At 38.3% G+C, this 25,951-nt stretch overlaps 1 protein-coding gene across 3 annotated transcripts in view; it reads right to left on the bottom strand.

Annotated features, from left to right (window-relative positions):
• LOC127653196 (protein shisa-6-like) overlaps positions 1-15,422 on the bottom strand; it is an 88,823-nt gene extending 73,401 nt beyond the window's left edge. For 2 of the 3 annotated variants that reach the window (XM_052139787.1, XM_052139789.1), the window contains exons 1-3: positions 15,305-15,422; positions 13,875-14,688; positions 2,605-2,759 (exon numbers count right to left, since the gene is read on the bottom strand). In XM_052139787.1, the coding sequence (XP_051995747.1) occupies positions 2,605-2,759; positions 13,875-14,413 (694 nt within the window). In that variant the 5' untranslated portion in view covers positions 14,414-14,688; positions 15,305-15,422. Of the gene's footprint in view, positions 1-2,604; positions 2,760-13,874; positions 14,689-15,184; positions 15,242-15,304 lie in introns of those variants that run through there. The other variant, XM_052139788.1, reaches the window with a different exon arrangement.
• Positions 15,423-25,951: the final 10,529 nt, after the last annotated feature.

Raw genomic sequence — 25,951 nt, 5'->3', positions numbered from 1 at the left:
TGTAATGTTACGACTTTATTCTTTTAATGTTTTTAATTACGACTTTATTCTTGTAATGTTATGACTTTATTCTTTTAATGTTTTTAATTACGACTTTATTCTTGTAATGTTACGACTTTATTCTTGTAATGTTTTTAATTACGACTTTATTATTGTAATGTTACTGACTTTATTCTTGTAATGTTTATTAATTACTGACTTTATTCTTGTAATGTTACGACTTTATTCTTGTAATGTTATTAATTACGACTTTATTCTTGTAATGTTACGACTTTATTCTTGTAATGTTATTAATTACGACTTTATTATTGTAGTGTTATGACTTTATTCTTGTAATGTTACGACTTTATTCTTGTAATGTTATGACTTTATTCTTGTAATGTTATTAATTACTGACTTTATTCTTGTAATGTTTTAATTACGACTTTATTCTTGTAATGTTACGACTTTATTCTTGTAATGTTATTAATTACGACTTTATTCTTGTAATGTTACGACTTTATTCTTTTAATGTTTTTAATTACGACTTTATTCTTGTAATGTTACGACTTTATTCTTGTAATGTTTTTAATTACGACTTTATTATTGTAGTGTTACGACTTTATTCTTGTAATGTTATTAATTACGACTTTATTCTTGTAATGTTACGACTTTATTCTTGTAATGTTTTTAATTACGACTTTATTCTTGTAATGTTACGACTTTATTCTTGTAATGTTATTAATTACAACTTTATTATTGTAATGTTACGACTTTATTCTTGTAATGTTATTAATTACGAATTTATTCTTGTAATGTTACGACTTTATTCTTGTAATGTCACGACTTTATTCTTGTAATGTTTTTAATTACGACTTTATTCTTGTAATGTTACGACTTTATTCTTGTAATGTTACACCTTTATTCTTGTAATGTTATTAATTACGAATTTATTCTTGTAATGTTACGACTTTATTCTTGTAATTTTATTAATTACGACTTTATTCTTGTAATGTTACGACTTTATTCTTGTAATGTTACGACTTTATTCTTGTAATGTTATTAATTACGAATTTATTCTTGTAATGTTACGACTTTATTCTTGTAATGTTACGACTTTATTCTTGTAATGTTATTAATTAGGAATTTATTCTTGTAATGTTACGACTTTATTCTTGTAATTTTATTAATTATGACTTTATTCTTGTAATGTTACGACTTTATTCTTGTAATGTTATTAATTACGACTTCATTCTTTTAATGTTACGACTTTATTCTTGTAATGTTACGACTTTATTCTTGTAATGTTATTAATTACGAATTTATTCTTGTAATGTTACGACTTTATTCTTGTAATGTTATTAATTACGACTTTATTCTTGTAATGTTAAGACTTTATTCTTCTAATGTTATTAATTACGACTTTATTATTGTAATGTTACGACTTTATTCTTCTAATGTTATTAATTACGACTTTATTCTTGTAATGTTATTAATTACGACTTTATTCTTCTAATGTTATTAATTACGACTTTATTATTGTAATGTTAAGACTTTATTCTTGTAATTTTATTAATTACGACTTTATTCTTGTAATGTTACGACTTTATTCTTGTAATGTTATTAATTACGACTTTATTCTTGTAATGTTAAGACTTTATTCTTCTAATGTTATTAATTACGACTTTATTATTGTAATGTTACGACTTTATTCTTCTAATGTTATTAATTACGACTTTATTCTTGTAATGTTATTAATTACGACTTTATTCTTCTAATGTTATTAATTACGACTTTATTATTGTAATGTTACGACTTTATTCTTCTAATGTTATTAATTACGACTTTATTATTGTAATGTTACGACTTTATTCTTCTAAAGTTATTAATTACGACTTTATTATTGCAATGTTACGACTTTATTATTGTAATGTTACGACTTTATTCTTCTAATGTTATTAATTCAACTTTATTATTGTAATGTTACTGACTTTATTCTTCTAATGTTATTAATTACGACTTTATTATTGTAATGTTATTAATTACGACTTTTTTCTTGTAATGTTACGACTTTATTCTTCTAAAGTTATTAATTACGACTTTATTATTGCAATGTTACGACTTTATTATTGTAATGTTACGACTTTATTCTTCTAATGTTATTAATTCAACTTTATTATTGTAATGTTACGACTTTATTCTTCTAATGTTATTAATTACGACTTTATTATTGTAATGTTATTAATTACGACTTTTTTCTTGTAATGTTACGACTTTATTATTGTAATGTTATTAATTACGACTTTATTCTTGTAATGTTACGACTTTATTCTTGTAATGTTACAACTTTATTCTTCTAATGTTATTAATTACGACTTTATTCTTGTAATGTTATTAATTACGACTTTATTCTTGTAATGTTATTAATTACGACTTTATTCTTGTAATGTTACGACTTTATTCTTGTAATGTTATTAATTACGACTTTATTATTGTAAAGTTACGACTTTATTCTTGTAATATTATTAATTACGACTTTATTTATTTTAATGTGGCATAAAATCCCAGTTTTAAAAAATTATCTTACATAAACTACACTGAGAACACATGACATCTGTCACCTACCGTGGTTGTTTTTGTTGTGGACTGGTGTGTAGTGGTTCTTGGACGTCCGCACAGGTGTGTTCTCTTTGGCCGAAGTGTCTATGGTGGGGATGTTTTCATGCTCATACTGTGATACCGGAACGGACCCCTGCTGTCTCAAAATGTCTGCCAGCGCTCTGTGGAAAATAAACAAGCAAAAAAGGATTTCACTACTCTACAAGCTATAGAAAGAAAAACACTGTTCTTGTGCGGTTCAGCGCTTGTTAAATGTTTCATGCAGTTCAGAGATACAAACAAACTGGCTCCCAAGAGATTTAGACAATTTATGAATAGGGGCCCATTTAGACTCTTGCTTCTGTTGTCTGCCTGTTTGCAGAGGTTCTGGCCTTTTGAAACTCACAATCTCTCGCACTTTAATTGTGTTTTGTGTTATAATGAACAGTCAAGGTTTGCCCTCTTATGTTTTCTAGAAGTCGGGGTCCTGGGCTTCACTGTATCAAACAGTCATTCATCAATGTGGCATTATAGAAGCACATAAGCCTAATGGGATTCAGATGATATGAATGTTTCTGATCTTTGGCCCTAAAGACACTGTTTTAGACTCAAGACCCAAGTGCCTTATGGATTTTCTTCATTCCATGAAGGTGCTGTGTGAAGTTAAACATAGTTTGTAACGTTGAAAAATGCATCTCAAGATCCTTGCATTCGGATTTGGGCTCCATCCATTCTGTGTTTTAATACAAATACGTGTTCTCGTCTTGTGCGGTCGCCAGTGGCAAGCAAGCCTGAAGTTTGGTTTGTTGTCGGTATCGCTGCACGTTGCCTAAACATCTGGGGTTTCGCTTACTGCCCCCTGCTGAAAACAGGCGGAAATTCAAGCTCTAATTGCTCCGATGGTAGGAATATTCCTTATTACGGTCCGGGGGGGGGGGGGGCGTGATTAATTATCTGTTTTTTGGTTTTGTTACATAATTACTTGAACGTAATTAACACTGTACATTGACAGCCCTGTAACATACTAATTGAATTATCCTTTAAGCTACCAAAACTCTCGGTTTAACAAATTGTACCATGCTTAAATGAATTCCACAGATTTCCCCCTGAAATCAGCACAGAATCAGTCCGAGCCAACCAATCGGTTTTAACGACCAACTTAATCTCAAAGCAGCACAACGACAAAGCGGTTCGCTCCATCAGACCCGGAGGCCATCTTTCCTCACACGGGGAGCCTGAAATGGAGTCTCAACTGTGTCAATGTCAGCGTATTCGCTCTGCCTCACGATCTACATCTTTGAGTGCTTAAGAGAGATGGAAAGAAAGGGAATGAGGCAGAGAAAGAGAGAGAGTGTGACTTCGGAAGGATGTATAATTAGTCTTTCCCTTCCAGGAGAAGGCCTTTTTTAACAGAGGTACTTTTTATGTGGGAACGACCTGGTTTCACTGCCCCAGTTGACTGTAAGTCTCTGAGCAGAACTCTGTACTCAAAAACTACAGGATTCTGACACTTTCGGGCTCTTACGGACTGGCTACATGAAGGTTCTTGAGTGGACTGATATTAGGTGCCTAACTCTCCCTTAAACCTACACATAAACCCGCACACCCCATGATAGGCAAGTGTTTTACTGCTAACCGGCTTACTTAAGACTCAGCGACCAGTTAAAGGTCAAGTGTGATGGTATTTAGAGACAATCTCGTGACACTAGGATCTTTTATGGTGTCTAAGATAATAAATGGATGTTACTGGGTTTTAACTAAACGTTTGCAACATGTACAACATTCACTGTCTCGCCAGATGCTAAACAAAAGAGATTTAATGGTCTGGTTTAATGTAAGCCAGATGATGCTAACGGTAATTTAACTCTAAGTACTAGCCTGTTTGCGCTAAAGACACATCAAAACATCAAAGTGCGGTAATTGCATCCTCACAAAACATCCTGATATAGCCCCTGGGGACAGAGAAGCAACATTTCTGAACAAATTAGGGCCAGTTTCCTTCATTTTATCACCTATAATGGGTTGAACAGTGAAGCATATGGCTGCTTTAGTGACCTCATGTCGCTAAAGCAGGAATTAGCCACTTTAGTACTCATTCAAACTCTTAATACAAGCCACTTTAAATGCCAGTAAAACATGAGTGACGTTGTGTTACAGTCAGGGTCCAGAATTGACCTTTTTATATACCTACCAATGGCCAGTGTTTTGGTAAAACTGACATTTGCTTAAGTTTTATCCAAAGTGACTTACAGTGCATTGAATCGACAACATTTGGGATTCTTGCCTCACGTAACTAGAAGTCACACCGTTGTGCAAATGGTGTTTGGGACAGTTTGCATGCTAGTTTATTTACAGAGCATTCGTTTAAAAGCACTGAAATCGAGAGCAACTGTGACAAATTGGTCTGTCCGGGTAAAAAGCTCTCGCCTTACGTCAGAGCGTGCTCGGATTGCATCGGAGCGTGTTCCTGAGGAGACTGATCAATAAGAGCCGCTCAGATCACCCGCCGAGGCTTTCAGAACAATCCTGCTGAAGGTCACCAGTGAATATGTATGTGTGGAATACAGCCAGGAGCGCTCTTAAAGAATAGTTCACCCAAAAATTCTAATCTAGTCCTACTCGCCTTCAAAAGCCGTATGCTGATTTTTTAGGAGAAATTTTAAAGAGACTTTTTGACTCTTTTCCATACAATGATGACGTCTGTCAAGAATAAAAAACAGCTCTAAATTACCATAAAACTCCACTGCAGCTCAGGAATTTAATTAGTGTCTGATTCAAAAACGTGTTTTAAGTGAACGCAACACGGCAGAGCAACTATGCAGGACAATACGATTTGAGAGCTGAACGGATGGTATGTTTTTTTGTGAAAGCAAACCAAAATCTCGGTCAGATTCTAACACATATCTAATCGTATAGCTTCAGAAAAATATAGCACCCAAGTCGTATGGACTACCTTTGGTACATTGTGGAGCTTGGCCTGTGTGGTCACAATGAACGTTGCATGTCTTTGTGTTGAAAAGTGGTTTCTCCTTTAGTGGAAAATCAACTTTTCATTTCTGTATGAACTCCTTTAACCTCTCCAATTTTCACGAGAAACTCTGAGAAACACTGAATGCCCCAGAGAGATGTGAAATGTAGTATTATTAAAAAAGTGATTTGCAGAGACTTTCTTTGGTGCAGAATATTGTTGTTAATCTCATTTCAGATGCTGAACTCGTAGCCTGAAGTTCCACCACACTGAGACCTGCCGGCTGCATGAACATAATCATTAACTTAAGACTGTGTCTAACAATTAGTCTTTAACTTACTATAAAGATGTCATAGAAAGACTTTGCATGAACAAGCTGACAGCTGTCTTTAGTAAGACAATGCATTGCATTGTGGGAACAGTAAGACACTAGATGCATCCCAAACGGCACCCTTCTGCACTATAATACGTCATTAGGGGGGCAAGCAGTGAAGCTTCTGGAAACCTATTGCAATTTTACTGATTTTCTTCTTTTTCTTCGTATTTAATTATTTTTTTGTACCTTAAAAGTGTCTGGGCGTCATAGACCGTAAGTCCTGGAGACACCAAACTTGGCAGGATGGTCCCAAATCCCCCCCACAACTCAGGCGCACAAACGCACACCCATCTGACTCTAGGTGGCGCTATAATAAACACTTTTTCGTTTAGGCTCATATCTCTGCAACCATAAGGGCTAGAATTGAAATTCGTTTTACTCCGATTCCTTGAGTCCGATTTCATTTCTGTCTATAATTGTTTTACGCCATTTTGAATTTGTTGAAAAACCTACTTTTTCTAACTCCTCCTATACCGTTTGTCCGATCAGCAAGCAATTTGGTATGCATCATCTACAGACACCACTGACAAAAAGTTTTCAAAAGAATTTCGATACGTGAAATTGTTCCGAAGATATTAACGATACAATTCCTTCAGTTGAAAGAAATTTGAGTCATTGATCAATTTATACTCAACGCAAACTCCAAAAGTATCCAAACTCTTCACACATAATCAACGGGACGTTTAGAATACGGCAGCAAAGTTTCTCACAATTTCACCCCTTGAGGGCGCTACAAAAAAAAACTGTCATAACTTTACAGCTGTTTGAGCGACAAAGTTCAAATTAAATTTGCATCTTCTTTGGTTCAAATGCAACAAATTAACAAAAATGGCCGCTACCGGCCAATTAAAATTCAGTACCTTATAACTCATATTGGGAATGGCCGAGGATTGTGGAAATTAATATACACAAGCAGGGTGTAAACTCGAAGCCGCATCTACAATTTTGTGACAATCCGCCACACGGTGGCGGTATAATTAGCTAATTAACATTTTTTCTCATAACTCCAGAACCGTATAGGCTACAATACAAATTTGTAGCTTTTCTGAATCCACCAGTGCCCCACAATAATATGGTCACTATTTCACTAAATTTCTATTTATTCAAGAAACCTTTTTTTTTTTTACCATTTTTATTTATTCGAAAAAGCTACTTTTTCTAACTCATTCTAGGCCGTTTGCCCGATTCCCACGAAACTTGGTATATATCATCTACAGACACCTCCTCACAAAAATATATCAAAATAATTTTGATGTGTCAAATCATTCCAAAGACACAAATATGTTTTGGCCATGGCCTATAATCACTAATTAGCCTGTATTATCTTGTGAGTGCAATTTTCAAACTTAAAATTTGTACACATGGACAAGAGTCAAAAAAATTATATTTTTATACCAGGGGGCGCTATAACTTAAGACAATCCTATTTTTGCAATTGTGATTGAAGCCACGTGATAAGATGCCCGGATTGACGGTTTCAGATGCGGAGGCAACTGAGATTCGTCACCCGTCACTACGCCACCACGAGGACTTAAAGCGCATTGGGAATTGGGCATTCCAAATTGGGAAGAAAAGGGGAGAATATCACAAAAGTATTAAATAAATAAATATCACCTCGGATCATCGCTTCATATCAGATGAGGCACTGTAAAAAAAACAACAACAAAAACTTTCATCTTGACAGTATCGGTGCTTTAGAGCCACATATTCTAAATGTTTTTTTATTTACTATTTCTGCAAATATAATACTTTACCCACTAAAAATATACGCTGATGTAGGTGAAAACACTGGAGACCAGAAATTGGAAAACGTCCGCATTCATTAAATAGGTGGATAGGGTTAAGTTGGATGTGTGAAAGCATTTTGGTGGGATTCCATAAAATGTAGACGTATTGTTGGTCGAAGATGGTTTCGCTTTGTGTAATACATGTTGCAGAAAAGTGGCAGCGAAACACGGGAAAACCTCCAACATGTTCGCTCATCTGCGGGACAGTCGTCTAGTGCAATTCAGCGAGATTAAGGCAAGTTGAGACAATCCTGCTAGTTTTTCCAAACTGTTTTTTAAAACTGAGAGAGACAACTTGCTAAGTGACATCTAAGACGACAAAGGAAGTGAACTGTTTGTAGATAATGTGTAGCTTCCTTTCAAATAGCCGAAGACAATGCAAAAACTCTGCTGTAACGTTTGCGTCTTGTAGTAAACAACTTAAATACAGTTGTAATCAGCTAATACCAAGTATTGTAATTAATAATGGCAATGTGACACAATTATTTCATTATTAAGTTCAAGTTGGAACACCACGCAATCGCACGTTGACATACAGTTTGAGTGAACTTGGATTTATTCCATTTGTAGCTAGCACCTAGCTATAGATTAGCAACTGGCTTGCATTCGTTTTTTTTTTAAATGTTCATGGTTCTTTTCATAGTTTGTTATTATCTGTTCATTTAAAAGGCCAGATTGGTCGGCCATTATCGTGATGTGAAAATGTTAACCATCATATGCCTAGTTAAGACCAGCCTTAAATAAACATTTTAGATATCTAACATGTAAGACTAGTCTAATACAGATTTATACAACCGGCCACTGATGTAGAACATAACGATTCATACAGTTCACAAATGAAACCAAGCCAAAAGGATTGTAATATGCTCTTACACATATATTCATGCCACAATTATTCATTAAGACTGGTGGCATCATCAATGACTTTATTTTGATGTCTTCTCCCAAAGTAGATCATTCCACGGCCAGTTCAGCAGGTGTCTGAGACAGCACATCAATATTTAAATAAAGACGACAACATGCTGAGACACAGAAGGGGGCCATGGGTACCGAGAGGTGGAGAGTCATCACACGGGGACGATATGATCAGACAAGACCGCTGTTGCCCACTGAAACACATTCCTGATTATGTCATCACCATGATACAATTCAATTGCATTGTAATCAAAGAAACACGTCAATATGTTGCATCACAGTAACGGAGCGGGAATAGTTGAAAGAGATACAAGAACATTGATGACTCTATCAAAGTTGTTGTAAGGGATTTTTTTGATTGAAAGGTAAGCAAACATTGTTCCTACTCCCTTAAAGATATGAATGATATAAGTGTTGTTTGATAAGGGAGATATCCAAAACGTGTATTGTTGGGGGCCCTCAAAGAAGAGGGTTGGGAACCACTGTTTCAAAAAATTTTTTTGCACAATGCAGGTCTCAGTAAACTCATTTGTCATCTTTGGAGTGCTGGGTTTTGGAAAGAGGAGTCGTGGCTAATTGCTTGCAGCACCTTTAAATCGACAACGATTTCTGCAGACTGACCTCACAGTGGAATCGGAAACATTGAGTTGACTTCTTTAGCTGAAATCGGTCTGTTTTTGCCGAAGTTGAAAACACTGCCTCCAGTGGCCAAATTGGTAATTGTTGTTGGGTGTTTGGGCAAGGATGAGCTGCATTTTCCGAGTGAAACGTCCACCAAGGGGTGCCAAAAGCAAGTTGTGATGTGAGTGTACAGTGAAGATGAATGCTTTTTTTTATAAACTGAACCCTCACACCTCAAACCTGGACCTAACCCTCAGTGGTGTAACAATGTAATGTTTGGGGATATGCAACCTATGAATCAAGCTTATCTCTATGAAAATACTCCCTGATTTCAATGTGGAATCAGAAATGTCCACTAAGTGGTGCAAAAAGAAAGTTAAATGTTCTCCCAAATGGATGAGGTTTGCCTTTCGAGACCCTGGAGGGAGACAAGGGGAGGGAAAATGGGAGAGGGAAAGAGTGAGGTGGAGCGTCAGTGAGAGTGAAAACAATTGCTCGCCGGTTCCCAGACACGCCATCGCCTGGTCCTCGACCACTCATCCACCTTCTAGCGGATGACACCTCCAGGGGCGTAGGGGCTCGCTACCGGCTGCCAGGATGTGGATTGACATTCCATCCACCAGAGGTCGGAGGACTCGCTGCAGTCTGCTGGGGGAGGAGCGGCTGTCATCCGCTAGAAGATAGATTAGTGGTCGAGAACCAGGTGATGGCTTTTCTGGGAACCGGCTAGCAATTTTTTTCTCTCTCACCGTCACTCCACCTCACTCTTTACATCTCCCCTTTTCCCTCCCCTTGTCTCCCTCCCGGGTCTCGAAAGGAAGGGAAAGTCTGGGCAATGCAAGATGCCAAAAATAATAGTCATTATTGTAATAGCAGCTCTAGTGTCCATTTCACCACGAAACTGCCACGATATGTACAGCAAGCCACGTAAAATCATTTTGCAAAAATATAGGTATAGTAATGTGATTATGAGACCAGCAGGCAGTGGAAAAAACAGTTGCTGAGTTCTTTGTCAGCACAAATGAGTGCATGTTTGCAAAAAGTAATAACCCATAACCCATGTGGATATATCCGCCTTTTACACAATACGAGAGAATGAATATAAAATGTAGTCTTTTTTTTGTCATTAGTCTCTGATATAGCCACAAATGAGGTCAAACCACAACCAAACTACTGAACTTTTGTCAAGAACTGCTCCATAGTCCTTGAAATCAATTAAAAATGAATCATGTGGAGTGGAGAGAGACAGATTTTCTCTCACATCGACCGATGTCTCATCTCAAGTTTATACATCTATTCTTGAACCAGAGCAGCAAAAAAACCCTGACTGTCCATATAAGGATGCGGAGAGGTCCTACATAGACTTATGCGTCCAGAAGGGATGGACTGGGAAGAGAAATCAGCCGAGGATTTTACATAGCAACTGGCCAAAATGGGCCAATCACATGAGGGTGTGGGGGGTGTGGAGGGGTGTTCTCTGGCCTTTTCTGCATTTCACAACACGTTTTGTGGTCCATTCTGCATAAAGCAGCAGCTCATTTTAGCTTATTGCAGCCCATTCGGCCCATTTCGCGGCTGACCCACCACCCCGCTCGGTTCTCCTGATGGCCAGTCCACCCCTGATCGGCCCCAAAGTGCATCGGCCTGCCAGGAAAGTGCCCATTATTCCAGATTACCAGTCCAGCCCTTGCCAACAGTCCCACAACATTGCTCTAAAACCTGCCCTTAACATGCCGCCCTGCTGTCAACGTCACACACCCTGCCCATTTCACAAGCAAGAGGGAAGCTCAAGTTGAGGTATCATGTTATCAAGTTATCTAGAATATAGAGTTTCTATCGTATGTAAACATTAGCTACATAGCAAGATAAGTTAGCATTGACTGCTCACCGATTGTAACTGCCATGGTTTGGGCACCGCTTTGTCCATTTAATGGATTTTAACCACAATGTTTTATTTTTTCGGGAACTTGTACAATGATGCGCTGGATACACAGCCTGGTAAGTTGGGCGAAACTCCAGCTTTGACCCCACCGCACTCCCCAGTTGGCCTTGTTTGGCCCAAGGGTTATCGTTGGGCCAAAGGCTGTTGCCCCCAAGAAAGCCCAGAGGAGGCACGATGAAGCTCTGAAAGTGACCGTGGAATGCAACTGGCCCTGGCACACACTAGCACGCCCTCATTTGACGCGATAGTGGAAATGCAGGTTTTGAGGAACTTCCCTTTTGGAAGCTTAATGGAGACAATCCACATATATAAAAACAGTTTCACACACAACAGTCTCTAGAATTTACAGAATGGTGCCATTCCATTTTTTTTTTTTAAATCAAGTGAGCAACAGTTTTGCGATTCTGAGCTATTGTCAATGATATTCTGAGATGCAGGTTGGCGCAGTTTTGGGGGCACAAGGGGGACCTAGAACATTGTGTTCGGGGGGTGCTAGTGTCGCAGAAATGACAAACTTCCTCTTTAATTTGTTTACAGTCAAAACAAGTGAAAATATCCAAAGCAATTCAAAGTATTTAGATTACGTAAAGTTACCATGAGTAATCTAAGAGAATATTGCACAATTTATAGCATGTAATCTGTAGTGGAATACATTTTAAAAGCATTTTAAAAACCAGTGCATTTAAATGTGGTGTGTAAATACATGTCACAAGGTTTGATGACGTCGATGCCAAACACAGTTGTTTCTCACCCGTTTTGTTTGAACATGAGGGTGTGTAAACGATGACTGAATTACAATTTTTAGGTGGACTATTCCATGAGGTGTGTTGTTCAACAACTGCACATACATTACAGAAGTGCATCATTGTGAGCTCTATCAGATTGTCAGAGCTTGATGTTTCCTACATGGATCGATATGAAATAGTAGTAGCCGATCTTTAAAACCCCCAACACGGAAAGGACTTCCCATGCATGTGATTTCCAAAAAGAGCCATGATGTTAGAATTATGTCATCGTTAATATGAGAATACAGTGTTATCAGCTAACATTGTTATCGTTTTTACTGTATAAAATCTAAGAATGCATGGCTGTTCGTAGGGTGATTTTGGACCTTAAACTCATGACATATGCTCTGAAATGTCTCATTGTTTCGACATCAACAAACCAAAGAATTACAATTCTTCTTGTCTTGACAAAGTGCACCATGTAGACCAAGATCAGCTCTGCTGTGAAGGATTTCATCTGACCTCTATATCAGCACCAGACTAATGAAATCCAGAATCAATCCCAACGTCCCTCCAAGAAAGAAACGAGTCCCAGATTTAATACAGTATGCAATTAACTATTAATAATCCACCTTAACCCAGAAGCCAGCACTTCATTTATAATCAAGACTCCTGATAGATTTGACTTGCAGTCTAGTTTACAGACTGTGACTTTAAACCGAGGTGTCTTACCAAATCTCATTCATTTTTGTTCCTTTTTCAGTCTCAACCGCATTTACTCGCTACAAATGATGTAAATTTGAACGCAATGTACAGTATCGTGTGGGCTTTTCAAATGGTCTGCAATGATACTGATGATTCTTAAACAGATATTTCTCACAAATCTCCAGATTTTTAACAAAATAATGTCATTTTAAACTCTATCAAAATGGAACTATTGCACCCTTTTACATGCATTTTTTATTATTTATTATTATTTATGTAAATGGTCTCTATACTGATTTTATTTAGCTAATTTTGGTCAACTTCTTTAAAGGGACAGTTCACCCAAAAATAAAAATTCTCTCATCATTTACTCAGCCTCATGCTGACCCAGATGTGTATGACTTTCTTTCTTCTGCAGAACACAAATGAGGATTTTTAGATGAATATCTCCACTCTGTAGGTCCATACATACAATGCAAATAAATAGTGACTAGAACTTTGAAGCTAAAAAAGTACATAAAGGCTGCATATAAGTATTCCATAGGTGACTCCAGTGGTTACATCCATGTCTTCAGAAGTGATATGATAAGTGTGAGATATAAAAAAAAACGCTTTTTTTTACTATAAATTCTCCTCTCGTGCCAGTAGGTGGCGATATGCACAAGAAATATGAGTCACCAAAAACAAAAGAAGAAGAATGAAAAGTGGAGATTTATAGTACAAAACAGACTTAAATATTGATCTGTTTCTAACCCTAGGGTTAGAAACAGATCAATATTTAAGTCCTTTTTGTACTATAAATCTCCATTTTTCATATCACTTCTGAAGGCATGGATTAAACCACTGGAGTCTTATGGATGACTTTTATGCTGCCTTTATGTGTTTTTGGAGCTTTAAAGTTCTGGTCACCATTCACTTGCATTGAAAGGACCTACAGAGTTGAGATATTCTTCTAAAAATCTTAATTTGTGTTCTGCAGAAGAAAGAAGGTCATACACACCTGGGATGGCATGAGGGCGAGTAAACAATGAGAGAATTTCCAGGTTTCAAAAACTTAATGTTTTTAAAACTTCCAGGTTTAATAAACTTAACTTTCAACTGTTAAATGGTATCACCTGAAATTTTGGACTTATGTGGTTATGTTTAAGCTAAAAATATTATTTAAACTTAAAAATGTCCTAATGCATTAGATTACACCGACTCGAGGTAGAGAAGCAAAAAAGCTGAACCCAAAAACATTGGGCTTATTATGGGCTTACCTGTGGACGTTAACCTCTTGAGGCGGTCTGGTTGCTTTATCATAGGCCACTTTGGCAGAAATCCCCAGGATGATGATGAAGGCGATGACCCCGCAGGTGATGTAGACGGTGGTGTTGGTCTGGTCCAGCGCGGGGTCGTAGGTGTCCCCAGTTGGCGCCGGTGAGGGCGGCAGTGTTTTGATCCAGTCGGGCGTGTTGTAGTTGGTACAAACTCTCTGATCCACTCGCTTGGCTTTCACGGGACAGCAGAAACGGAGGAAGCAGCTCCCGCAGCAGTACCGGTGGTCGGTGTTGTTGCAGGCGAACTCTTTGTCGTACTGGCCGCTCACGTCGTAGTAGCTAAGACAAGTGTCGTGATCGATGGGTGCTTGGACTTGCGTGATCCGCCGCGGCGTCACGGACGGAGCCACGGTGCTGTTGAGCTCCTTGACTTTTGGGGGTCTCTTCGGAGAGGGTTTGCTCCTCTTGGCGGTGGATGCGCTCAGGACGCATAGCGGGTCTAGATAGACCAAGAGCAGCAGGAGATGTCGTATGCCCATGACTTGAAGTGGTGATAAGTGTTGCTCCGCTGTTCTTATGACTTCTTCAGACCGACAATGACCCGCTTATCACGCGCTCTTGCGGGTTCTCCACTCTCCATCTCCGCGGAGCGTCATTTTCACGGTCCTCCTCCTCGCGTCCAGCGCTAACAGTCTCATTCTTCAAGATCGTTGAACGTGTATAGTGTCAAAACAAATCAGCAACTGTGCTGAAAACCATTTTACATGAACACTTGAAATCTCAGGACTGATGATGTTTCCTACATTATGTTAATCTGGAAAGAAAATGATTTAATAAATGCATTACATATGTTCAATTGCGTGAACAGTTGGTAACACGCGTAACACATTTCAGCACCATGGACAGCGCAAAGTGCCGGTTCATTGAAACACCGTTTCCTAGCTCTGTTGGTCCCAGTGCAAACCTTTAATTTAATAGGATAGCTGACATGACATTCATGCTTTGACAGCATGCTACATTGCTCAAAACTGTTATATTTTTTAATGCATGTCATCTTTATGACCTTATATTAACTGCGAGACGCTATATTGAATATCGGTTATTAAACAGATTCAATTGTCGCAACACAGGACCATTAAAGTGAACTGCAGAAAACCCAAAAGGTGATTAAAAATGGTTAAAAATGGTGCAAAAATTCAACCTGAAACACTTTCCCTTAGACACTGAACCTAAAAACTTAAAGTCCATATGATGACTTCAACTAAACGCACTACTGACTTATTTTAGATCGAATAAAATAAGATACTCACTGTGTAATTCATCGCATATCAAAGATAAAATAGTAATTTCGTGGCCCCCCATTTTCCTTTCCCACCTAGTAACCTCAGTCAATGCATAGATATAAAACCATGATGATCTAGTAATGTTACCTCTCATATTCCAAATTCATTCATGAAGAAGCCAAAAACTGGACTTAACTATGCAGAAATGGTCCAGTGTGCTCGGCTCTGGGATTTCAGACACTGCGCCTCCAAACTGTACACGGAGAGACCTTCATCTCTCTCTCTCTCTCTCTCTCTCTCTCTCTCTCTCTCTCTCTCTCTCTCTCTCTCTCTCTCTCAACTTCAACAGGCTTCAACTAAACCAAAGTACATATCATAGGAAGCCTTTAACACTCATACACACAAATCACGGGGTGAACGGCTTACAGCAAGGGCTACTAATGTCACATCAACAGTATTAAGTGTCATCCTGGATATACAAATTGTAAAACATTGGCTAGGGCTACACCAGCACCGTAAGCCTGCATTACTTGGGGTAATATACTTGCCTGATGGCAATTTTGTCCAATTAATATTTCCTAAATCAACTGTACCTTGGCCGTAGGCCTTACATTGAATCAAAACAACCGACACACTCTCATGGTGAAATCGTCACAACTTTTCTAAATTTCGCTAATTCGTATGAAATGGTAAATAAGGTCTGCACTTATATAGCGCCTCTTTAACCTTAGCGGTATTCAAATCGCTTTGTGACTCATTCACCCATTCACACACCAATGATGGGAGAGCTGCCATGCTAGGTGCTAGCCTGCCATTGGGAGCAACTTGGGGTTCAGTGTCTTGCCCAAGGACACTTCGGCATGTGGAGTCATGTGGGCCGGGAATCGAATCGCCAACCCTGAGATTAGCGGCCGACCTGCTCTACCAACTGAGCCACAGCCGCCCCCTATGATGTCGTACGAATTTCACAACAGCCAATGACGTCGCTGGACATCGAATACACAACGATTACTTCTGTCACTCACAACAGCTTCCTATCATGTTTAAACTCTACTGATCGGTTAAGTTTAAATAATGGGTTTGGGTAAGGGCGTAATATTAATAAGCATGTCCTTAACACCTCGTGCGTGGAAATCACGCTAACTTCCGCATTACACATCCGGGAATTTGCGAACAACATTGTGCAAGACCATTTGAAATATCCAACTCGTAAACTAACTCGTACGAATTTTCATGAGATCGGGCTGAAATAACCAATAACTTAAAAAGGGATTTCACTAGCTTACAATGGGTTAACGTACCACTGAATTGATCAATTAAGAGGGGACATCTCGGCTTCTCTCCATTTCTAGTGAAGGAACACAATCTTTTCTGTTTCAATCATGTTTTGTTCAATTAGATGTGTCAAATGCTTTTAAAATCAATAACAAGTATATTTAATCTCATATATTAAAGCAACTATTTATTAAAGAATAAAATAATCAAATGTAAGTCATTGATGTGTAAAACCGTTATTACCATTTACTTTTAAATTGCACAAACGCCATTTTTTCGTGTTGGCTGTTATCGCATGTTCCCTGCTGAAGAAAAGAAAAAACCTTGAAGGAATATTCCAGAATATTTAGCCATTCGACCAGCTGACAAGTACCCCAAACCCTTCTAAAACCATCAAAACAGACCATCCTAACCAGCTTTGCCTGGCAGGGAGACCAACGGATGATTTTCCTCAGGGTAGTTAATGATTACGAAAAATAAATTGCAAAAAATAGCATTACACCTGTTAGAAATGGTTTCCTGCAAAATATCCAAGTGGCAACAATACACAAACTATTGTTCCAGGAACACATCCTATTGTCGAAATCACGGGAAGCAGTTTGGTGCATTGTGAAATCTTACTCTTGCCACAGAGCATTTGATACTCGACGGATAGCAGAATATTTACAGACTGGCATATAGATTTAAGATGGCACCCTGACTTCTTAAGAAGCCAGAAAGTTGAAGAAGAAATGATGAAAGCAGGCTCATTATTATTGAGATGAGATTTTCAACGTGGAAAATAAGAAAGAAAAATAATTTGAGCAACGTGTTGGAGGAAACATTGGGAGGAATATAATACACAGTGAAATTCTGATTGTTAGGAAATTTGCTTTGTGAGTTTTATTGTCTGAAGGTTTTTTGTGTCTGATAGATAATAACAGTCAATTTGCTGTCATAAACAAACTGATTTGTTTAATGGAGATTCCTTCAGACTTTCCATCTCCACAAAATGAAGTTTTCAGAAGTGATTGCATGAAAGGAGTACCATTTGTGACCACAACATTAGATGACATGCACTAAACACAAAAATCTGCTATTAAGAGTTTCTGCAGTCTTAAAAATGTTAAAGGAAAATGCTGAGTTCAATACGAGTTAAAGGGATAGTTCACCATCAGATGAAAATTCAGTCATAGTTTACTCACCCCTGTGTTGTTATAACACTATTTGACTTTCTTTCATTTTCTGAACTCAAAGGGAGAAATGTTGTGCTCAGTGATGTCATACAATGGCAGTTTATGGTGACCACCTCTTCAAGCTTTAAAAGAACACAAAAGTATAATTCAGAAGTTTAATTAATTATTCATGAGACTCATGATTTTTATGAAAGTATACGATAAGATTTGGTGAGAAACTGAAATCTAATGTGTTATTTAGTGAAACTGTGAACTGTTGATCTGTGTGTGTTCATGAGAGTGCACGAGAGCAGCAGATCACGCAGACCCCTCGTGACATTGGGGGCGTTCAAGAGAAAACTCATTTTGTTTATCTAAAAACAGAGATAGTGACAACAGAACACACGCAAATGCCCAGCCTTATTTTTATGAACAGAGTATTCGGAAATCAAACAGAAACATAGAGGAGGCTACAGGCAGCCACGGTCACACCGCGCCCAAACCTGACGGCAAACAACACATGATAAACGGTTTATTTTCTATGTTAATCAGAGATTTTGTCCTAACCAGCAGTGACGAGCAATGGTACTTTCTATTGATCGCTTGTTTTCTATTTTCGGCATCACACGGGTAACTCTGTCCGCTGTGAACTGGCACCGGTCCACAAACTTTCCCAAAAAATCAACGGTCATTGTTAACTCTCCAAAAAATAAAACTTGCCTGTGATAAAACAAGATAACTTATGTGACACCAGTTATTTACAGTATATCAAAATAACGTTACACTGCGTTTTTAATTGACATAATGAAGAGGAAGTGACATCATTTGAGTTTTCAGAGTTGCCAATTTGGCAAGTTCTACTCTCATTTAACTTTCATTATTAGTGACATGATTCATATGGCAAAATATTTCTGCCCCATCATGAAATAAAAAACTAAGTGTGTATTTATTTTGTTTATGCTTGAAATCTCACAGACATTTATTCACCTTTTTCAAAATATTGAAGGCAAAGAATGAATCTCAAAGGAAAATACATCAAGTTTATGAGTTGCAGACTGTAGGAGTTGGAGTTTGAAGAACCCGTTTCATTCTTTGGGCTCTTTGGTCTGAAGGTTTGCAAATGAGCGCCGTCTTCTTGTCAAACCCCCCTCAGAAGAGCGACCTCAGCAAAAAGAAAATCCCTGACAGGTGGCATTGGCTCAGGAATTATGAGGCAGAAATTTCAGCTTTTTGGAAAGACATAATTAATCACAGAGGAATATTCAGCTGTGTAGACGTTCGCCCACACAAGCTGTTCCTCCGCACACCGCCGGTCTCACAACTTCAGTTAAACATTGATAATTGGTGATTGTTTGATTGATAAACTGAGTAGCGTGTTCTGACCAATGCAAAAGTTTGCTGAAGCTTTGACTAAGCAGTTAGCATGCATGCTTTGACACTTCGATTCGCGTCACTTCTCTGTATTATTTGCACTCTATTGGGGCTCCAAAAGAGGTCAAAACAGATATTAAATTAAACGTTTAAATCGTACGTTTTATTTATAAAGCACCTTTCCACAAGGGAAGGATTTTAAACTTAATATGGCATGAGACAGGCAGCCAGTGAAGACTAAACAAGATGGGAGTAGGGCAATAGTTTTGGCCAGTAGGCCAGTAAAGATGCAGTTACAGTAGTCGAGACGTGATGCTATGAATGTATGAACTAGTGATTCTGCCTCCTTCAAACTGAGAATGGGGCAAAGTCGTGCAATGTGACATGGATGGAACAAAGCAGTTTTAGTGATGGTTCTGACACAGGCTTCAAATGTAAGATATGAACAGAAAGTGATTCCCAGGTTCTTAATGGTTTTATAGGGTGTGGTCAGATTTACGTCAATAATTCTTAGAAGTGTTTGTGGCCCAGAAATCATGATTTCACCATTGAATTTGAGGAAATGATTGTTTAACCAAATATGTACATCACTGATACAGGCAGTTAATGAGCTGATGGCATGCATTTCATCAAAACGTATAAAAATGTATCTGGGAGTCATCAGCATAGCAGAGATGGCTGAGACCATGATGACAGATGATCTGACCTAGTGGGAGAATGTCAGTTATGAACAGTAGTGGACCCAGTACAGAGCCCTGGGGGATACCCTGAGTGAGAGGAGCAGTAGGGGAGTTTCTTTTCTTAATAGAGATTAAATATGGTCTGTTACTGAGGTAGGAAGAGAACCAGGATGAACAGTGCCAGCAATATCAATATCTGAAAGTCGGGAAAGCACTGTACCTCACTGTGACTGTGACCTAATTAGCTACATATTTACATGTTGAATTTACAATCATTTTGTGCAGAATGATCTTTGCTGTTACCAACTTACCGTCCAAATAACTTTAGTTGTCTCCTAATTAATCTATTCATCCCTTCATATAGAGTATCTATTTTATGCATTTCATTATTATTATTATTATTATTATTATTATTAGACTTGTCTGATTAAATACAAAGAAATAAAACACATATATCCTAATATAAAAGTCTAGTTAAAGTGTAGATATAAGTATTTAAATTGTATCAGGTGTAATTTCACGATTGACCTGCATTGTTGGAGTTGGCGTGATTTTTTAGATATTGTGGTTGGAGTTTGTTCACTTTGTATATCTAAAATCTATGGTCAGACACGTCTCGGAGAGCACATGACAGCAAATTAGAGATGCTAACATCAGTGGCCGTGGCACTGAATGAGCAATCGCACTTATAGTTCAAAAGGGCAAACAGTGGACTTTTGAAGCTGAAATAATGAGTGGATTATACATGCTCTGTGGGATCTGTGCCGATCGGGTTCTGCACGGGTCCGGGTCCAAAATTTCAAATAATAGACGGGTCTGGGTCAGTTCCGGATAGCACATTTCCGGGTCTCTTCGGGTTCGGGCACACATTTTTAGACCCTGTACGATTTTAGCGCTGTACGATTACTCCAGAGCACTCGTAAATCTACAAGTACATTCAAGTACTATTTAAGTTACGATGCTTTTGGAGAATCTACGCTCTACACAGGCTTATTAGGGTCTGGAAATTGTGCCTTGTAAAGAGCGGGAACCCTAAATATTCCATTCCCCTCTGGAAATAAAAAATGAATAGAACTTTTACCTCTGGAGGCAGATTGTGGCGCTCTATTGCTAAAGTATGTTCCACCTCAGAGGAACCGGCGGTGCAGTCTGTAAAGTTCGAGTCGCTCTGGATTAGTTACTTGACATGCAGCTAATTAAGCATCAATCTAAAACTCTATCAGAGCAGGAAATTCTCTAATTGTATGTAAAAGAGGCTTCAGTTTTGCCTGCTTACAGTTCACAGATATACTGTATCTGTACAGAGATCAGATGTGGACTCGTTATGAGATAAGATGAGGGGAAATTAACATGGTGTTTTCATCACGCTCCCACTCATCAGTGTATGTGTAGTCTACAGGAAGATTTCATTTCATTCAGCACAACAGATCTGGTTCTCTGACACGGCATCCTTTGAGAAACACCTACAGGAGCGTATAGACGTGAAGAATAGAAACTGACTCTGGAGCAACTTCAAAAATGCTCACATCTTTGTACATGACAGACTCTCTCTCTCTCTCTCTCTCTCTCTCTGTCTCTCTCTCTCTCTCTCTCTCTCTCTCTCTCTCTCTCTCTCTCTCTCTCTCTCTCTCTTTCTTTCGGGCTTTGTTTGGAATGGATTACTAGTTTACTGCTTACTGCATACGGTGCAGTATATACTGCACACGGCCTACTGACATTTTTTTAAATAATATAATAAAAAGTATGTTTTTTGCAGTATGCAATAAAAACATTTAAAAAAGTATTATGCTACAGTTTGAAATGCACCTTATTTTCATCCTAACTCCATAATGCCTCTGAAAGACAAATCTTTCAGTTTTTGGATGAACCCATTTATTCTCAATGTGAAAATATAAAGTAAATATAGAAATGCATTTACTAATGCTAATGAATAAAACCGTATTTTACAGTGATAGCAACATAAAATATTACAAAATGTATATTAAAATGAAGCAAAATGACCCACAGATATTAAAATTGATTAAAAATAACTAACATGATTTTGTCATCTTTTGAGGAAATAATGTCCCAAGATCCACATACGTGGACATCATGTTTATCAGCGTGCTGACGCGTGAAAATTAATTTGATATTTTAAAGCGGCATCTCAAATGAAACTAGAGGCTCTACTCTTTACACCCAAACAGGTGTAAATGATATCACTTAAGGAGGTTTCTTACCAGAGGCACTTTTGTGGACTCGGCGCCCGTCAAAGCGATTCACAGACATCAACATCATGTTTTTGAGTCACCAGAAGTTTAACTCTTTAAGTGACAGTCTAGAGTTTTTTGAACAGTGTTCAGTCAGTTTAAAGTAATTTCAATTATGTGTTGTGTATAGCAAAGCCAAAATACAACGTCCACGCATGTGGACACGGGCTCACACGAGGTTAAAAGTAGACAGCTTCTTTGATGGTAACGGGAGCGACCTAGTTTTGAGTATTAAATTGTTGTTGTTTAGAAAAGTGTTCTGAACAGTAAGGTCTAAGTGGTCAGCACGGAGCATTTTTTTCACGTGGAACGATTCCAGATTGAGCACAGTCACCCTGTCCGTGTCAAAGGGGTATTTAAATCATTACACCAGAGTTATGCGGTTGTTTGAGGAGTTGCTTGTGAGTTGTAGGACAGTAATGGCATTAAACCTCCTACAGTCGCCCGTTCCAAAACTTCCACCCTCTTTCTCTCTTTAATAGCTCCTCTGCTGCTTATTTAGTATCTCTCTCATCAAAGCAATTTATCAAAGTGCAAGCGCAGTACTTCCTCTAATCAGCCCAATCAGGCATTCAGATCCTGCCATTCTCTCTCTCTCTCTCTCTCTCTCTCTCTCTCTCTCTCTCTCTCTCTCACACACACACACACACACACACACACACACACACTTGCTCACAACTGCTGTGCCCTCTCATCTCTCTGCATCTGTTTCTCACCTCTATCAGACTGTAAATGACACTGAATGATTTTACAACAAGCATTTAATCCATTATATTAAATTTACACACATAAATGCTGTATTGTTGACATCTTAATCATATAAAAATGTCAAAACAGGACTGATAGAGACAAGCAGTAACACACCATCAGTTTGACACTAAGTCTTCTCGCAATGTGACCTGGAATCAAAGTCGTTTTTAGGTCTAAAATGTACCAGGTGGTATAAAAATAATCTTTGGCTTACTTAGTTAGCTGGACAAGTTTTGGACAACATCGCATTAAACAGGATTTGCCATCCGGGATCACGTTAAACGTGTGTGAATAAACAGCCTACTGATAACCAATCGCACTTTGAATTACCAAACGTCTAAAGCCAGAAACACTATTGGGCTGGACGATAAGGCAACAAAAGCTCGATCTCAATATTTTTCAACCCATTGACGATATTCAATATATATATATTGATCTGAACTTGTATTAAATCAGGAATATTTATTTAATTTTATACCGTCAGCAAATTCTTTGCGATTATATTGTGTATATTTCATATATCGCCCAGACCTACACGGTTCTAGATACACACGTCATTTTGTATTGACATTTTTTATTGTAAATTAAAGTGGGTCGTACACTAGACGCGTTATAGTAACAATTATTTTCTACCAAGGTTCACACACCGCCAACGCTCAGCGGCAAATTTTAAAGCACCACGGAACACAACTTGCATAGTTTTTAATAAAAATTCGACCCAAATCATAATCAAAAAAGATAAAAGACCTACTTAAGGCTACATACAGCCGAATTGCATAATTAAGTCGCCATTTGTAATAATTCAATTTACGCCAGTTACACAAGTTTCAAACTCATCAACTTTGATCATTCTGGTAGAAGTACAAAAACCTTTGTATCTTTGGACTGCTGTGGCGCATCAGCTCATCCCATGTGTGTGAGGTACCTGTGTTTTTCCTATCCGTGACTGTCTTCAGTAAATTTTATATCACCCTCTTGTGGTCTCCCAACGCTATTACGCCAGACCGTTACACAGAAGGCAACGCGAGCACGAAGGCTTCTAATTTAAATATCAGTAAATAGTAATATATCAATGGCTCAAAAATATATATAAAATAACCTGCCGATCAATAACGGATAATTCGATATTTTGACATCCCTAATAAAAACACATCTGGTTTAATGGCACAAGTTTTTGAAGGAAACTATATTGCCACCTTAGGGATGCACTGGATCAGCATCAGCTTCCATACTGATTTTTTTAGTCCGAGATCAATCCTGTGTTTATTATGTTAATTATCGTCAAGCTGAAATAATGACTTAAAAGAACCATAAAAGTTTCGTTAATGTAGTCTATATGACTCGTGCATTTTACTCAAAGTCTCTTAAAGAGATACAATAGTTTAGTGAATGAATATAATTAATAAATATACATTCTGCATGCGCAGCTCGCTTCACTGAATGAGCGCTGCTCTGTATACACACTCATAGCACGCGCGGGACTCACGATGTACTGCTATTTTTAGCTTTCAGAGCAACGCACGATTTTTCAACACTTAACACATAATCCATCTCAGATGAAGATGCTCAATAATTCATTTTGTTTATGGTATCCATCGAGAATGGCAACGGAGAAGCATTTGTCCAGATTTCGAGTAAAAAGTTAATTAAACTACTGTGAACTAGCCTACAAACAAACACTCAAAAGCCTTCCTGGAGTTTTCCGCCAAAATAAAAGCCAGAGTTTTTTAAAGTTAAGAAATTACGATGGAAATATATTATTTCTGTGTAGTAAAATTTGAATATTTAGTGATAATAGTAATAATAATAATAGTTATAAAAATGCTAATTAATATTAATATTAGAAAATATGGTATCGGTGCATCCTATAGATTGAGTCCCGCCACAGTAACACCAGTTTCTTTCTGGGCAAACTCTTTTTCTTTCTCTCTTTCTCTGAGCGAGGTATAGAAAGCTTTTGATTTGGCTCTGAGCTCGGTTCTCCTGAGGCGTAAATATTAAAACACTTCGACCATTTTAAACAGAAGAGGAGAAGAGGTAAAGACAGTACAGACACTAGAGAGAGTAACCCACAATGTTTTGCTCTGCTCTAATTAACTAAGACAAATGGGCTGCATGTATTAGCTTGACACATCAAAATAGAGGTCACATCAGTAAGTGAACCTGGATGCGGGATCAGCTCTACAGCCGGTGAAAGTCAGGCAGGAACGGCGAGTCATTAATCTGCACTTTGAGTGATTCTAGAGCTGCTGCATTGATGCCACAATGCGTTTCAGCGGTAGAGGAGAAACTTCAAGGTTTAGAGGCAGACCTCTTCATCAGTGAATGAAAGCTGTTGCAGCCTGACGGGATGAAGAACAGGAGAATTAACAGAGAAAGTAATTTGGGTATCATTCATAATGAATTGATTTGTGTCCAATGACTCTGGGGTGTTTGAAATGTTATTGTATGTGAAATTTTAATGTATTAATTTTCAGCCAGAAGAAAATGAGCAATAACCAGACAGAAACCTCTCGCAAGCAGGGCTGGACTCGGAAGAGAAATCGGCCTGGGATTTTACATGGCAACTGGCCCAAAACTTGTTGAGCTTGGGGGGTGTTCGCTGTCCTATTTTTCATATTGCTGTGGCGTTTTGTGGTCAATTCTGCATAACGCAGCTGCTCAGTGGCCCATTCGGCACGTTTTGCGCGGCCGACCCATGGCTAGTCTGACCGGATCGGCCCCAAAGTGCGTCAGCCTACCAGGAAAATTGAGTGCAGGTGCGGTGAATTTGAAATCAGGTGATGAAGAGCGGAGTGCTGAGGGAGGTGCAGAGCCCAAGGGAGGCATGACAATGACAACGTGTTCACACATACATGAGTTCGCTGGAAAAACAACATGGGCACAGCCAGGGCTGGGGCGGTGTTCGCTGTCCTTTTCTGCATATCGTGGCACCATTTTGTGTCCATTCTGCATAACGCAACAATACATTTTAGCTTATCATGGCCCATTCAGTGTGTTCCCAGCCGACCCAACAGCCCACTTCGCTCTCTCGATGGCCAGTCCGCCACTGATCGGCCCCAAAGTGCGTCGGTATGCCAGATTACAAGTCCAGCCCTGCTCGCAAGTCATGTCTAGGGAAACACAATGAACCTTAGTCAGGGCAGACGGCATATTTAATTGGACTTGATTGAAAATGAGGCTTTGTAGGAAAGATATATAGTCTGTTTAATACTATCGTAAAGGAGCTGTAAGCAATTTCAGCTGTTTCGACCACTTGCTAAATTTAAAACAAATATTTTGAAAGTGTCCCAATCCAAGTATTACAGAGGATGA

The sequence above is a fragment of the Xyrauchen texanus genome, chromosome 12 (genome assembly GCF_025860055.1).
Source record: "Xyrauchen texanus isolate HMW12.3.18 chromosome 12, RBS_HiC_50CHRs, whole genome shotgun sequence".
NCBI lineage: Eukaryota > Metazoa > Chordata > Actinopteri > Cypriniformes > Catostomidae > Xyrauchen > Xyrauchen texanus.
Note: the sequence above shows the minus strand (reverse complement) of the source record. Positions and strands in the feature narration are given on the sequence as shown.